The sequence below is a fragment of the Sorex araneus genome, chromosome X, assembly GCF_027595985.1.
Source record: "Sorex araneus isolate mSorAra2 chromosome X, mSorAra2.pri, whole genome shotgun sequence".
In the NCBI taxonomy this organism is placed as follows: domain Eukaryota; kingdom Metazoa; phylum Chordata; class Mammalia; order Eulipotyphla; family Soricidae; genus Sorex; species Sorex araneus.
Window position 1 is genome coordinate 167714519 of NC_073313.1, and position 16756 is coordinate 167731274.

At 54.7% G+C, this 16756-nt stretch overlaps 1 protein-coding gene across 1 annotated transcript in view; it reads left to right on the plus strand.

Moving 5' to 3' along the window:
• Nucleotides 1-16756, plus strand: part of HMCN1 (hemicentin 1) — a 293245-nt gene that overhangs the window by 250204 nt on the left and 26285 nt on the right. The window contains 7 exon segments of the mRNA XM_055121231.1: nucleotides 2236-2449; nucleotides 5193-5327; nucleotides 5955-6145; nucleotides 8917-8998; nucleotides 11178-11447; nucleotides 12429-12599; nucleotides 12698-12868. Of these exon segments, the coding sequence (XP_054977206.1) occupies nucleotides 2236-2449; nucleotides 5193-5327; nucleotides 5955-6145; nucleotides 8917-8998; nucleotides 11178-11447; nucleotides 12429-12599; nucleotides 12698-12868 (1234 nt within the window).

Here is a 16756-nt window from a genome sequence, read left to right on the forward strand (position 1 = left end):
AGGAGGAACCCCTAAGCATCGCTGATGTGACCCAAAAAGAAAAAAGAAATTTAGAGTGTTACAAGGCCATACATGATTGAATTTCAGTCCTACAGTGTTCCGACATCCACCCCTCACCAGTGTACATTTCCCAGCACCGGTGTCCCCAAGATCCCTCTCGTCACCCTCTACCCCCCCTCAATCCTTCCCTGCCTCTTGGGCAGGGTCAGTGGACCCCTGTGAAGGAGGAATCTCTGTCTCCACTGCTGGCGTTAAGAGTCTTAATTCCGGGACTGGTCGTTAAACACCAACGCAGTGAGAATCACTCTCAGAACTTCGTAAATAGCTTATTCCTCTTCGTTCCCCGTCCGAATGCCTGTCATAGCAAGGAACCTCTGGAATTACCCTTGAGCGGACGAAAGGGATCGCATTGATGGCACTAACTTTATGGCATAAGCGCAACCATTTGGCAGACTCCCGGGGTTACAAGGCACGTCGCTGCTCTGACTCAGCCCCGAAGACCATGAACAGAGCAGTCACATGTGTCTCCTGTGACTGCAAAGGGGCACCCCTGTTTCAGTACCACTAGCTAAACGACGCGAGTGCCAAAGAGAGGAGACAGCGGGAAGGCCCTCACCTCACCTTGCATGCAGTTGACCTTGGTTCCATCCCCAGCACTGCCTCCAGACCCCTGGGCCCTGCCAGGAGGGGTACCCGAATGCAGAATCAGCCGAGGGTGGCCCCAAACTAATAGAGAAGATGATCGTTTTCTAAGCTGCAGCCTCTTTTCTAAGATGCAGAAAGTTTTCTTAAAATGTGATTCTTGGACTTCATCAAGGAGCATTTTGCTTCCACTAGTAAAAAAAAATCATCTGCAACCAACCAAGTAGAGATTGTATCTATAACAAACGATTCTAATTTCATGCTGCATTTTAGACTGATTATTTTGAGGTGCTTCCATACCCAAAATAGCCTTAAACTTACAAAGAGATTTAATGCTTCCGAGTCTGGGCCTTGGCTGTGAAGCATTAAATCACTCGTTGTACAAGTGCTCCTGGAGTGACTCTCCTGGGGGCAGCAGTGATGGAGGGGCTCGGGGAGTCGAGGAGAGAGACTCAGTGGGTCTTCCTTAGAGCAGACGAGGTAGGTCCCGTGGGCTTGAGAAGGGGGAGGACAGGGGCAGGCGTCCATCCTTGGCCGCTGACCCCACACCGGGTGACGATACCTTGCAGCCGAGTGCAGGGAACAGAGGAAAGATGACCCAGGCCTGAGCCGGCCCCCACGACAACTCTGAGACTCGGCTGAGGGGGAACCGGCAGGAGGGGGTTCCCGCTGGCACCGTGGGAGGGAGGTCGGCAGAAGCCCAGAGCCAGACCATAGACCTGTCAGGACCCACCCTGCCTCAGCCTCCTGGGTGCTCCCACGGCCCGGCCCGGGCGCCGTCGGCCTTTGACATCTTCATTCTTCCTTCGTGTCTTGAAAAATCATGACCCATGTTCCTAAATTCTCTGATCTAATGCTTTCTTTTTTTTTTTTTTTCTGTTTTCTTGGCTTTTTGGGTCCCACCCGGCGATGCTCAGGACTGACTCCCGGCTCTGCACTCGGGGATCACTCCTGGCGGTGCTCGGGGGGGACCCTATGGGATGCCGGGGATCGAACCCGGATCAGCTGTGTGCCAGGCCAACGCCCTCCCCGCTGTGCTATGGCTCCAGCCCTCTGAAGATGTTTTAACATAAACATTTGTGTTTTGAGGTCACGCCCAGTGCCTGAACAGGGGACTCTCCTGCTGGTGCTCGGTGCTCGGGGTGGGGGTGGGGAGGGGCCCTGTCTGATGCTAAGGGTTGAACCAGGACTGGCTGCAAACACCTTAATCCCTGGACTATCTCTCCAGCCCAACACATACTTTATCGATTGATTTAGTTTTGGCTGTTTTGGGTTCCACCAAGCGATGCTCAGGGCTGACTCCTGGCTCTGTGCTCAGGAATCACTCCTGGTGGTGCTTGGGGGACCCTATGGGATGCCGGGGATCGAACCCGGGTCACTGCGTACCAGGCCAACGCCCTCCCCGCTGTGCTGTCACGCGGGCCCCAGTCTCGTGCTTTCTGAAGTCAGGTCACTGTGTCTGGGCCCTCCTGGTGCTCCGTCAAGGCCGGCCTGGACTGGAAGCAGAAAGTCGACCATCTCGGAGCAGGACGCGGGTTTCCTGGGTTCCTCCCCCGAGCGGTGCCACCGTAAGCGTTGTGACTGTTTCCCCAGCCGGAGGACGCGGGCGCCTATACCTGCGTGGCCACCAACGCCGCGGGGGAGGACTCCCGCACGGCCAGCCTCACGGTGCACGTGCTCCCCACCTTCACCGAGCTCCCCGGAGACGTGGCACTGAACAAAGGCGACCGGCTGCGCCTGAGCTGCGGGGCCACGGGCCTCCCGCTGCCCCGGCTGACGTGGGCCTTCAACAACAACATCCTCCCAGGTGGGTCGCTCCCCGGGGGGCACGGGCCAGTGGTCGGCGCGTCGGGGCGGCGACAGGGGAGGGAGGAGGAGGCCAGGAAGAATTGGTTGCGGTTCCCTGCTGTGGCTTCCTTCCCCCCCTCATACTCTTTTTTTTTTTTTAACTTATTTATTTATTTATTTGAAGTAACAGATTTTATGTAGAGGCTTTTTGAGGGAAGGAGGAAGGGATGAGTGGGAGAGAGAAGAGTAAGAGTAACACTATTCTCAAGAGAGAACGCGGGCTTCTCCGAGGGTGGAGAGAGCTCTACACACATCCTAGCACTGGACACGAAAGCATGAAAGTACACATCTCAAGAGGGGAGATGCGGGCAACACGTGTGCTCGGGTGTAAAAAAAATCACAAGGGCGGCGGGAGCGCGGGAGGGGGAGACGATATGGTGTGTTGATATGATGTGTCGTTGTTTTGTTCTGTTGTCCGAGGGCACTCGGGCAGCTCTCTCTCGCACGCACCGCTCGCGTTGGGTGCTCTCGAGACGCTGTGCATGGACCGGATGGAGGTGGCTCCTCCTTGTGCTCTACTTCTGTGTGTGCTGCTGTGCTCTCTTTTGTCTGTCTCTCTGTCGTCTCTTCTCTGGTCTCTTCTGACCTCTCTCTGTCTCTGCTTCTGTGTCTTCTCTGTTCTTCTCCCGTGCCTCTCTGTGTCTCCTTCTGTGTCTCCTCCTCTGTCTCTTCTGTCTTCTTCTTCTGTCTCTCCCCCCCTCATACTCTCGAGGATGGATCCTACAGGACCTGCACTCGTCGGTTTTTCTGGTCATCTAGACATGATCCCCTTCACTCTAAAGTTTTGGTGGAAACTTACCCCCGGGGGTCACCAGCAGCCCTGACCAGTGAGTTAACCTGGCTGCTGTTGGAGTCTTGGGAGTTGTTCAATACCTGGCGCCCTGCACGGTCTCCCGAGCCCTGCCAGGAGTGATCCCTGAGCACCTCTGGGTGTAGCATTGTATCACTGTCATCCCGTTGCTCATCGATGGGCTCGAGCGGGCGCCAGTCACGTCTCCATGGTGAGACTTGTTGTGACTGTGTTTGGTGTCTCGAAGACACTACGGGGAGCTTGCCAGGCTCTGCCGTGCAGGCGTAGCCCCACGAACAAAAAACAAACCAAGAGTCGTTAACTCCCGCAGAGGTGACCTCTCGTGTTCAGCGTGCGGGTTCGACTGTTAACCGCTCGGGACGGTTGTGTGCAGACTTACCCTCAGGGGCTGGGGTGATGGTACACTGGGCAAAGCAATTCCTTCACATGTGGCTGACCCAGGTTCGATCCCCGCCATGGGCTATGGTGCCCCCCCCCCAGCCCCTCTAGTAGTGATCCCCGAGCACAGAGCCAGGAGGAGGCCCAGAACACAGCCAGATGCGGCCCAAACTTCCCGCACTCGAAAACATTTTAATAAAATGTATCTTTGGGGCTGGAGCGATAGCACAGCAGGGAGGGCGTTGGCCTTGCACATGGCCGACCCGGGTTCGAATCCCAGCATCCCATAGGGTCCCCTGAGCACCGCCAGGAGTAATTCCTGAGTGCAGAGCCAGGAGTAACCCCTGTGCTTCTCCAGGTGTGACCCAAAAAGCAAAAAAAAAAAAAAAAGTATCTTTAGTATGAAAGTCCTGGAAGCCAGGGGAGCACGGGGAGTCAGGGGTTTGAGTTTACAAGCCCCAGGACAAGAGTCTCCTTCAGCATCAGCCTCTGCTGTCGGCCTACAGATGTGATCAGAAATGAGAGGTTGTTATGTTTCTACCTTGGGATAAGTGGCTTCCTCGAAAAGCACAATAAACGTGGGTTTTCTCCTTTTTATTTATGTGAGTCGCTGGGATTTATCAGCCGTATCGTCTTTGTAATAATATTTTATTGAAGAGCAAGATACCAGGATTTTCCTCACCCTGGGAAGAAACAAGCACCAAAACATCTCAACCAGCCCCAGGGGCGCCTTGCTTTCACAGCTATTTAATGTCTTACAGCTCGGGGAAAGATCCAAAATACAACTTGGGAGGCTCTTTTTCTCCCTCTCCCGCTCGTCACGGGGAACCTTCAGAGCCCTCCTGCGTGAGGGCAGGCCCGTGGGGGCGAGCGTTCTGGAAGTGGACTCTGGCAGGGGTGCTCCGACTTGCCCTTCGTTGTTGGCTGTGTTGGGACGAACGTGTTTCCCCCTGCCCATGGCCGACCCAAAAACAAAAACAAGTACCCTCCCTTCCTGTGCAAATATTTACGTGCCCATGATCATAGCGTGTAACTGATCACAGATGGGCCGTGTCCTGCCGCGTTACCTGACAGCCCGTGTTCTCATGATTTTCCCTCTTGGCCGGCCAAGTCGGTTGAGTCAGTACTGAAAAGAGGTTTTCAGGGCTTTGATGTCGGGGCGGAGTGAGATAAAGGAAATGGAAAATGTGCCGTTTCTTCGGCAAAGATGTGTGAACCCCAGGGGCGCCGGCGGGAGGCCGAGCTGTTGAGGGGAAGGTGGCCCCCCTCACCACTCATCCTCGAGGTGTTTGTTTTCCTTCTCCCTTCCTGTCTCTCCCTGCCATTGGTCATTCTCCAAACAAGCGTCTCCAGACCCGGCGACCTGCAGGGAAGCAGCTGGCAGAGTCCCTTCCCCCGAGGGCTCAACCACCCGGGCCCCGGGGCTGGTTCAGCTCATAAATCCCGTCTGCGTGCTGCCCAGCGCAGGGCGACCTCCCCGGGGCACTGAGAGACGTCTGTGTTGTCCCCACAGCCCACTTTGACAGTGACAAGGGACACAGTGAGCTTGTTATTGAGCGAGTGGCCAAGGGGGACGCCGGCACGTACGTCTGCACGGCCGAAAACAGCGTGGGCTTTGTGAAGGCCATCGGATTTGTTTACGTGAAAGGTGGGTGAACGCGTGTGTCCCCGAGGGCTCCTCCTCGGCTTCCTGGCTAGGGAGCAAGCCGGGGGGAATCCGGGTTCGTGATGGGCAGATGGGAGAGAGAAGGTGGGAACGTTCACCCGCCAAGCAGAAAGTCCTGAAGGAGAGTTGGGCACAAGGAGAATCTTCCATTTAGATGGCTGAAACAGGGCTGAAAGATGGCGCCGTGGCGTGGCTTAAACCCTCACTAGCAAGCTCCCAGTCCTGAGTTCGAACCCCGGGGCCACCACGTGTGCCAAGGTGATTCGATCAGCCCGGTTGTTTCTGATTCCCCAGTGAGACGATTCTAGAAGTTGACTCAGTGGCATAGGTGAGGCACCCACGTAACCGTGAGGTCCTGAGCCTCATCTCTGGCATTGCGCCGAAGCAATCCTGACCTCCCCATGGTCTGGGGTCCCCGGCAAGGGGGAAAATACATGATTGAAGCCGCCACAATCTCCAGTTGATTCCGGACCATTCATGAGATTCAAAAGCAGCTTTCGCCCCCCCCCCCCCCCCCCCCCCCGTCCATCTGCTAAAAGCTTTTCAGAACTTGGTCCGGTCACCAGTAGGTGGTCAGAGCGTTCGCCGGACTTGTGTTTCGCTTCCCAGAGCCTCCGGTCTTCAAGGGCGATTACCCGTCCAACTGGATCGAGCCCCTGGGGGGCAACGCCATCTTGGACTGTGAGGTGAAGGGGGACCCCGCCCCGACCATCCAGTGGAGCCGGAAGGGGGTGGACGTCGAAATCAACCACCGCATCCAGCAGCTCAGCAACGGCTCCCTGGCCATCTATGGCACCGTGGTAAGGCGGGACGGCCCCTCTGGCCAGCGGCCACCCTGTCCCTGGCTCCCGGGGAGCTGCGGCGGGGCCTCCCTGCCCGATCCCCGAACCGGGAGCTTGGAACCAAAGCGTAAGTCTTCTGAGAGTCGAAAGTCATCGAGTTTCAGGATCGCTGGGGAATCCTTGACGACTTTTCAAACTCCGAGCAGGAGCTGGAGCGAGAGCACAGTGGATAGGGCGTTTGCCTTGCACGTGGCCGACCCGGGTTCAATTCCCAGCATCCCATAGGGTCCCCCAAGCACGGTCAGGAGTAATTCCTGAGTGCAGAGCCAGCAGTAACCCCTGTGCATTGCTGGGTGTGACCCCAAAACAAAAAAGACAAAAAACAAAAAAATCAAAATCCGAACAGTCGGAGAATTCTGCACCTTCGAGCGACCCGGCCTCCAGTCGGTGTCACAGCAGGCGGGGGCGGGCGTGGCGAGCCCAGTTACAAACGAGGTCGGGGGTAGAACTCCACCACCACGCCACGGCCGTCTCCGGCTTTCCAGAAGTTTCCGTAACTCAGAACAGGAACCCTGCTTCTAAGCTTTGTGACTCAGGAGCACGGGGATGAGATCCTTTATTTCACCTTGAAATGTAAAATAAACATTTTTACATTTCAGTTGGGGCCCGAGCGACAGCAGAGCAGGGAGGGCGTTTGCCTGGCACAAGGCTGACCCGGGTTCGATTCCCGGCATCCCATAGGGTCCCCCGAGCACCACCATGAGTGATTCTTGAGTGCAGAGCCAGGAGTCAGCCCTGAGCATTGCCGGGTGGGACCCAAAAAGCAAAAAACCAAAATAAACAAACAAACAGATGTCCCAGCTGGGTTACATATGGCTGTTGGGTTGCAGCTTGCTGTGAATTGGGTGGAACGATGATTAAATAGGTTCCCCGGTTCCGGCGGGTCATGCCCAGCCTCCTTGACTTTATTTCAGCACATTGTAGAGTTGGTTATGGCTTCATTTCTTTGGGTTTTATCTTTTTTGGGCAGGAGAGGGGTGTTGTTTGGGGGTCACACCCAGCGATGCTCAGGGCTGACTGCTAGCTCCGTGCTCAGAGATCTCTCCTGGTGGTGCTTGGGGCTCGAACCCGGGCTAGCCCTGTGCAAGGCAAACACCCTCCCCACTGGCTGTAGTTTTTTTGGTTTTTTTTGAGACCATTTTGAGATCATTTTTTGAGATCATATCATCATCCTCATAACCTGCCTTTAGCTTCTGGAACTTGAATCCACCTTACTCAAGGATCCTCTTCACAAATGTGGCTCTTTTTGAAGACGTTTGCGATACCAGCAAACTAAATTTCTCACCAAATCCAGCTTCCCAATTACAAGTCTCCCACCCTGAAAGTTTTGCGAGTTCCAATAAGTTTCCTGCTAGAACGTTCTACTTGTATAAGATGGTCACACCCGAGTTAACACCTAAATTCGCATCCCTAAATTGACGTCTCGGACCCCTCCAGCCCTCCTCTGCTTCCCGAAACTCAAGACCCTTCCACTGTTTACAGTCTCTTGAGAGTTCTGTTCACAAATTCTTTTTTGTTGGTTTGTTTTTGGTTTTTTTTTTGGGGGGGGGTCCCACCTGGCAGTACTCAGGGCTTACTCTTGGCTCTGCACTCGGGGATCACTCCTGGAGGTGTTTGGGGGCCCCGGTTGGCTGCGTGCAAGGCCAGCGTCCTAACCCTTGTGCTGTCTCTCTCTAGTGAAGTCTGTAACTCTTATTAGTCGCCAAATCTCATCTCATTTAGGACTTGCTTGTAGGTTATCCATATCGAAGCCTACACAGCCATTATTTGGGGGCCTAAATTCTCGATTCATTATTGCCGCTTAATTCCCTTTTCTCTCTCTCAGCTGAATTTCAGGTTCTCTTGATAGGGCCCAAGCTCACTGTTCTCTGGGTAACCTCCACTAGAACCAGTCAGGACGTCTGTGTATTCTGGGGCTTTTCGTGCCTTTTAAGGCATGTCTACGGAACAGCATTAGTGGTTTTCTTCAAGAAGACAGCTTCAGATCCCGGACTATACAAAGACTTCATTTCATTCGAGTTTCCTACCGGTTGTTATTCTTGAGCCCATTTTGAAAATACTTAAGAGATTTCTGGTGTTTTTTTAATTCTAATTATGAGCATATACATATGCCGTTTCTATAACGATTAAATTTCCCTTGAAAGAATGAGCTTGAGAAGGGTTCCCTCCCTGGCTCTGTCTCTGGCCCCACAGGCCCCACCAGGAGTGACCCCTGAATGCAGAGCCAGGAGTCAGCTCTAAGCCCCAGCTGGCTGTGGCCCAAACATAAAATTAAAAGTTTTTTTTTAATCTAATAATAAGATGCCTACCAACCTTAGAAATATTATATTATTCCTATTGTAATAGGAAATATTATATTATTTCGCTTCTACTTTGGGACAGGGATTGGAGTTCGGGATGGAAACACCCGAAATGTGGTGGGGTTGGTGTTTGAGTATTAAATGCACTCAAATATCGTGAACTACTTTATAAAATAAAAACAAAAATAATAATAATAATAATAAGATACCTGGGCCGGAGGCAGAGCACGGGGTGAGACTCTTGCCCTGCATGCGGCCAACCTGGATTCAAACAGGGTCCCCCGGGCACCCCCAGGAGTCCTCCCTGAGCACAGAGCCAGGAGTGAGTCCTGAGCGCAGCTGCTGGGTGTGTCAGCGTGAAATGTCACCTGGGGCGGGGGGCAGCGACGGCCAGCCTGCCCTGTGTCTGAAGTCCCCCTTTGCTTGCAGAACGAAGACTCGGGCGACTATACCTGCGTGGCGGCCAACGAGGCCGGGGTGGTGGAGCGGAGCCTGAGCCTGACCCTGCAGAGTGAGTGCCCCCGGGCGCGGGGACGCCACCGAGACGCTCTCTCGAGGGAGGCCCTCTTTGCTCCCAGTGGCGTGGGGCGGGGGCGGGGGCAGGGGTGGCTGATGTCACGGGGCAGGTGGGTCAGTGTCATCACATTCTTCCTCTGTCTGATCAGCCCAAGACGGTGGCTCCCTGGGGCCAGAGCTTGGCATCCCAACGGTTCTCACCCCCAAGACCAAATGAAAACACACACACACACACACACTCACATTCACACACATAACTCACACACATACACACACTCACACTCACATACATACACTCACACACACATACACACATACACACACACTCACACTCACACATACACACACTCACACACATACACACTCACACTCACACTCACACACATACACACACTCACATACACATACACACACGCCATATTCTCTCTATTCATTCACCTACTGACACTTACTCGGTTCAAGTACATTCCGACCAGATGATCACTTTATGGGATGTGATGAGGGAAAACAGATTTGTTACTGAATCAGTTAAGTGGACCCAACTCTCCGTTCTCCTGTTGGCTGGACGCAAGGCACCAGAGCCCTGCCAGGCCTTGCTCAGCTGATCTCTAGATCTTTCCAGAAGCCGATGGACGGGTGAGAGCTCTAACTCAGCAGGCAGGGGAGAGACCCCCGTTCCCAAGTTGCTGTGTGTCAGTGAAAGCTCCCTGGGCTCCCGGTGAGGGGAATCGGAGGGAGATGAGCACGTGATCTGCTGGGGGTAACCACGCGAAGGCGGAGGGGCGGGGGGGTCCTTGACCTGGTTCAGGAAAGACTGTGCTAGATCAGCTCCTCTAAATGACCGAGTTTGTTTTGGCAAAGAGCAAATAGTGCACCCCCCCCCCCAAAAAAAAAAGCCAGCAGTATAACAGGTCTGAAGTTAAGAGTAAAGCACCAGAAGCAACATCAGGGGGTGGAGGGCGAGTTTGAACCCGGGTCTCCCACATGCAAGGCATACCCTTGGCCAATAACCCCCAGAAGCAACGTTTCCGTGGAGATAAAGTGCTTATGTTTAATGGCTCAGTATGTGGCTGAGGGACTGAGCCTCAAGAGGAGGCGGATGGAATTTTATTTAAGTCCATTTCTAGCCCGTGCCGTTGGAGAGAGTACAGTGGGGAACCCAGCCCGCCCGGTTTTGATCCTTGATACCACAGAGGGTCCCCCCCGAGCCCTGCCAGGAGTGATTCCTGAGCACAGAGCCAGGACTCAGCCGTACTGTGAGCTCTTGAGACCAGATGGTATCTGAGATCGTTCAGATTTGTTAGTAAGCCCCAGTGGGTTAAATGCTGCCCCTTTTACCTGCCTAAATCTACCATTCTGAGTTAGCTTTCAAAAACAGCTACGGAATCTTCCCTCACAAAACTATGTTGTTGAATTTAGCCATAGTTATAATCACATAGGAATGACGTCGAGGGGGCAGAGCGGACCCTCTCAGACCAGTCACGGGCTTCAGAAAGAGGTAGTCGGAGACGAAACCCCTCAGGTTGGGGAAGAAAGCACGGGGTCACAGATGAGGCGCCCGTTGTGTAAGGATCACAGCCGGGTGAAACAAAACCAACTGCAAAGCCTTCCGAATGTGGAGTCGTAGTTGAGAGGGATTCTGCCTGCAGAATCTGTAACGGTTCTCCGCCCCCAGGACGAGGGAAGGGGAGCCAGAGCACTGTACTCATGAAAGGCACTTGCCTTGCGTGCGGCTGATCTGGGTTCGATTCCTGATGTCCCCGAGCCCTGCCGGTACTGATCCCAGAGCCAGGAGCAAACGCTTGGCATTGCCACGTGTGGCCCCAGCCCCCGCAAAGGGCCACAGCACCGTCACACCGCATGCTCACATCATCTTGGGGCGGCTGCAAGAACCCAGTGAGGGGCGGGGGGCACCATCTTCAAGGACCCAGAGGTTCAGAGACGCAGCCAGAGGTGGGGCTGGGGTTGGGGTCCAGAAGCCGCCGTGGGTGATTGTTCCGGGCTAGTCTGGGGTAAACGAGGCGGCTCCTGGGCCGAGCCCCGCGTCCGTCCCGAGACGTCGGTGCTTCCCTCTGAGCCGCCCCGAGTGTCCCGCAGCCGGACGTTAGCTTCACGAAGGGCCCCGGGGACCGCGGGGCAGCTGGGAACCCGCGGTGCTGTGCCCGCCCTCACAGGTGCGCCCACCATCGTGCTTGAGCCGGAGGACACTGTCGTGGAGGCTGGCGGCCAAGTCCTCCTGCACTGCCAGGCCGAGGGCGAGCCCCGGCCCGCCCTCTCGTGGTCCCGGCAGGGCCTGGCCATCCCCCGGGACACGCGGCTCCGCATGCTGCCCAACGGCTCGCTGTCCATCGCGCCCGCTCGGGGGGACGACAGCGCCCAGTACGAGTGCGTGGCCCGGAACGTGATGGGCTCCGTGCTCGTCAGGGTCCAGGTCACCGTCCAGGGTGAGTGGCCGCCACCCGCGGGGGCCCCCCGGAGGAGGGCACCCAGGTGACCGTCGGGTCTCGGCGGTCTCAGATTAGCCCCCAGCTGCCCGACCTGGCCAGCTGGCCCCGCTAACCCCGCCTGGCATCCGTCCTGTCCCGAGTAAACCTTAGCAGACAGGGCTGGACAGACGGCACAGTGGGGACGGCACTCGCCGTGCGTGTGGCCAGCCTGGGCTGGGTCCCCAGCCCCATCCAGGGCTCCTCCAGCACTGCCAGGAGGGGTCGCGGAGCACGGCAGGGTAGAACCCAAAGCTAAACACAAAACCAGGCAGAGCAGCGGAGACCAGACGACCCACCGGCTTCCCAGACCAGACTCTGGGTTCAGAATCCGGGTGATTGGCTGCTCAGATGCCCGTGCGTCTGTCTGGCTTGCAGGGTGATTTTAGATGCAAAAGGCAATCAGCTGGGGCTGGAAAGAGCATAGCGGGAAGGGCGCTTGTCCTGCATGCAGACAACCCGGGTTCGATCCCCGGCATCCCATAGGTTCCCCCGCACACTGCCAGGAGTGATTCCTGAGTGCAGAGCCAGGAGTCAGCCCTGAGCATCGCCGGGTGGGACCCAAAAGGGCAAAGTAATAATAGCAATAATAATAATAATAATTGAGTCATGGGATTGCACAGATAGCCCAGCGGGGAGGGTGTTTGCCTGGCACGTGGCCAACCCGGGTTCGATCCCCAGTATCCCCATAGGGTCCCCCGCGCACTGCCAGGAGTGATTCCTGAGTGCAGAGCCGGGAGCCAGCCCTGACAGAAGCAAAGGGGTCAGGGTTGGTCCCTGACTGGGATCTGCATCTGGGCAGCTCCCCCGTGCTCAGAGCTCAGTTCCTCCTGGTGGAGAATTTGGCCCGTAGAAATGCAGCGCTGGACCCAGCGTGTTCCCCGGAAGCCCCACCGAGCCCCTCCGTGTGCAGGACGAGTGACACCCCTGTCTCTCTTGCAGTCCACGGGGGGTTCTCGCAGTGGTCGGCCTGGAGCCCCTGCGGCGTCAGCTGTGGGAAGGGGCTGCAGGAGAGGAGCCGCCTGTGCGACAGCCCCTCCCCGGCCCACGGCGGGCGCCCGTGCACGGGCCCAGATTCCGAGACGCGCCCCTGCCAGCCCAGACCGTGCCCAGGTACGCCACCCGCTCCCGGGCCCGCTCTGCTCCGTGCCCGCCGGGACCCCGGACACAGCCACCCGCTGACCCAGATGTCCCCCTTGGTCTCGGAGCAGTGGCTGGAGGCTGGTCGGCGTGGAGCCCATGGGGGGAGTGCTCGCAGAGCTGCGGGCGCGGCAACCGGACGCGGGGGAGGACCTGCAGCAGCCCGCCCGCCCAGCACGGGGGGCAGCCCTGTGAGGGCAGCGCCGTGGAGGCCGTCGTGTGCAGCGTCAGGCCGTGCCCAGGTGAGAGCCCAGGCCGGCCAGGCCAGTGGCTGCCGGGAGCCCAGTCCCGTCTCTGCGCGTGTGCCGGCTCGGGGCCCGGTGCTCCCCCGGCGAGCAGGCGGGAAGGCCAGCCAGAGAGGAAATGGTTGGTGTTTGTGGAGGGGGTGAGATCCTGGGAGACGAGCCCCGAGGGACCGCCTACAGGCCGGAGGTCGTGAAGCTGACCTGCGGGGGAGAGAGTAAGTAGCCGGCGCAGCCGCTCAGTCTCAGGGGAGAAAGCTGAACCCAGAGAGGTGAAGACCCGCCGAGAACACTCCACTGTGAGGCCGCACCCACGAGCCTGCACCCCTCAGCACCCCTCTCATCACCCATCATCAAAACCCACCACCCACCACTGAACACCTGGCACCACCGCTAAACACCCAACAGCACCCTAAATATCCAACATCCACCACTGCTGCTCAACACCATTACTAAACACCCAACACCAACATTAAACACCCCAAACACACACACACACACACTGCTACTACTACTGAACACCCAGCACCCACCCCTAAACACCCATCCACCACTCAACACTCGACAAGCCCCTCTGACGCCCCGCCTCTAAAGACCCAACACGCACTGCTGAACACCTTTCCCCCAGCATCCCTCTCTAAACTCCCGTCCTTCAGCAGCCACCCCTCACCACCAGGTACTAAGCACGCATCCCTCAGTATGTCTCCAAACACCCATGACGAAATGCCCATTCCTCAGCACCCATCAGGCACCACCTCGCAGAGCTATGCCAGGTGTTTTGCGTAGCTGCTCAAGATGTCTCCAGGCTCTTTCAGGTGGAAGAACCTGAAGCCAGACTTAAGCATGCTGGGCCGGGAAGCGCCACTTTCAGGTCTGACTGAACAAGGACTGTGCCTGTGTGTTTCGAGCGTTTTCCACACCCTGTGTCTGGTGTCCCTTGCGTTGACTTTCATCTCCAGTGAACTTTCTCATGGATGTATGGCAGAGAAACTCCTGACTGGTAGCTCTTGGGTCACAGAGATCGTGTCATCTAAGGCCAAGAGCCCCCCACCTTGGAATTCCCGTTTGCCTGAGGGGCCCGGTTTGACCCTGTGCACCCTGCCCCACCCCTGCTCTGTCGTTTCTCCTGGGAATGCCCTTCTCGATTCTTCCCTGTTCCAGAATCCAACTGGGGACCACACTTGTCTTTAGTTGCCTTGTCCTTTTGGTCTTTCTTTCATTGGAACAACATCTCTGTCTTACCTAGCCCTGATAATTTCTCAAGGGTGCACATTTTGAGAGAGAGTTTTCCGTGTGGATTTGCCTGCTCTTTCTTCCTAATTGGATTCGGCTTTGGCGTTTTGGCAGCAGATTCTCAGGCCAAGATTCCGAGCCCTCTCAGCACTTCACGTCAGAAAATTCATGGGCTTAGTTGCCTGCACTCTGGGGATATTCCTGACACTTACTGGGCTAAGGTAGCTCCATCCTGGTCTTGCTTTTGTCCCTAACGTGGGTTTTGTAGACAAGTGCTGAGCCTACACTTTTTCTTATCTATTGTACACTCATGTTCACATCCATTTATGACCTTGCTTGATACAGTATTACTATAAACTTTATGGAAATTAGCTCTAATGATCTCTTCCTGATGTTAAGGAGAACTTCCCCCCTCTCTCTCTCATCTTGACTTCCATTAGCAGGTGTGATTTAGTGCAGTGGTTTATAATCGTTATTTACTGTGATGCTTCAGCCACCATAGATTTGGTTAGTGCGGGTCTCTTTGGACTAGCATCTGTCCTTCTGACAGGATCCCTTCCTCAGATTCCTTAACTACTTCCTTACTCTTTCGGGCTGACACCACACTTTCCATGCTTCGGTTTCAAGAGTGTTTTGTTTTTGTTTTGTTTTGCTTTTGGGGTCACACCCACCGGTGCACAGGGGTTCCTCCTGGCTCTGCACTCAGTAATTACTCCAGGTGGTGCTCGGGGGACCCTATGGGATGCTGGGGATTGAAACCGGGTCTGCTGTGTGCAAACGCCCTCCCCCGCTGTGCTATCGCTCCAGGTCCTGTAGGGGAGATTCTTTTTTTTTTTTTTTTTTTGCTTTTTTTGGTCCCACCTGGCAATGCACTGGGGTTACTCCTGGCCCATGCACTCAGGAATAACTCCTGGCCATGCTCAGGGGACCATATGGGATGCTGGGAATCAAACCCAGGCAGGCTGCGTGCAAGGCAAATGCCCTACCTGCTGTGCTATTGCTCCAGCCCAGGGGAGATTCTTTATTTATTTTTATTTATTTTTTTATTTTTTAATTAGTGAATCACCATGAGGGTACAGTTACAGATTTATACATTTTTGTGCTCATGTTTCCCTCATACAAAGTTCGAGAACCCATCCCTTCACCAGTGCCCATTCTCCACCCCTCATTGGCTCTTGTCTCCAGCAAACTCCTTCCATATGTGATGGGGGAAAATGACAATTGACTCAGTAACATAAGGCCTCGAATGAAAGGGTTCTCCTCTTGGGCGCAGGTCGGTATATGTGGGTACAGGTGAAAGGATTCCCTCAGTAATAGCACAGCTGTGTACTGTTATATGTACATCTCCTTTACCCAGTCCCTTGTGATGGACACTGATGTGCTGTTTCCTGCTCTTGACTAATGCAAATAATACCACAACAAATAGCAAAGGGGGTGGGGGTTGCAGATAATTCTTCCAATTAGAGCATTTGGATTCTTGAATCAGTGCCCAGATGTTAGCCATTGATGTCTGTGCCAGTTCTCATTTTAATGTTCTGAATTCCTCTATGTACACGGTACCATCCGGGGATGTGGGTCCCCTTTGAACCACATCCTCTCCAGCACTTCAGCCCTCTGCTTTCTGGAATGATGACCGTTCTCCGAGGTGGGAGGTGATGGTTCATGGCTGTCTTCTCATTCCCCCAGCTGCCCCGCTGGTGTCTTGTTCTGTTCCATCCCACTCCTCTATCAGGAGGAAGGATCTTTCCTCATACTCGGAAATGGGGCAGAGCTCTTCTTACGCTCGGGTTCTGCCGCAGCCCCCAAATCCTAGTCCCATGGCCCTCATCTTTCCAGAATCAGAAGTGCAACGTGGGCTAATGACCACCTCATTGTTCTGTTCCATGGGTCCGTGTCTACTGTGGCTTTCGAGTGGTTCTTTCATGTTTCTAAGATCCGTGTGTTTTATGCCCACTCTGGCTTGTTCTTCCCTCGAGAAACATGTCAACTCTATGTCATCGTTGTGAAATTCAGTGCTGGTTTGCAGTTTCCTGGGTTGGTTGAACAAATGAAAAAAGGTCCGTAGTGAAGACCTTCAGTTTGCATGTGGCAGAAACTTTACAGATAGTAAATGTATCCATGTCAAACAATTATAACACCCCCAATAAGAAATGAATCTTTGGGGGTCCAGAGCAGTAGTATGGAGGGCAGGGCACTTGCCTTGCATGACCCAGGTTTGATCCTCGGCATCCCCTATGATCCCACCAGCACCACCAGGAGTGATCCCTGAGCAGAGTTAGGAGTCAGCCCTGCACATCGCAGATGTGGCCTGAAAACAAAAACTAAAAATGAATCTTTGTATGTGACTTGACATTGTCAGAGGTATGGGCTTTTGCAGACAAACACCTGGAAAAAAATATGTATGTGTGTATATATATATGTGTATGTATACATATATATGTATGTATATATATATATATTAAACTAGTTAAAATAGAATTATTAACAGCACATCCATAGATGAAGGTGTTAAGCATTAGCCATCTAAGAACTTTGGACAAACACCTGCCATGGAGCTAAAAATCTTAGTCATTTTTTTTTTCTTTTTGAGTCACACCCGGCAACACACAGGGGTTATTCCTGGCTCTGCACTCAGGAATTACCCCTGGTGGTGCT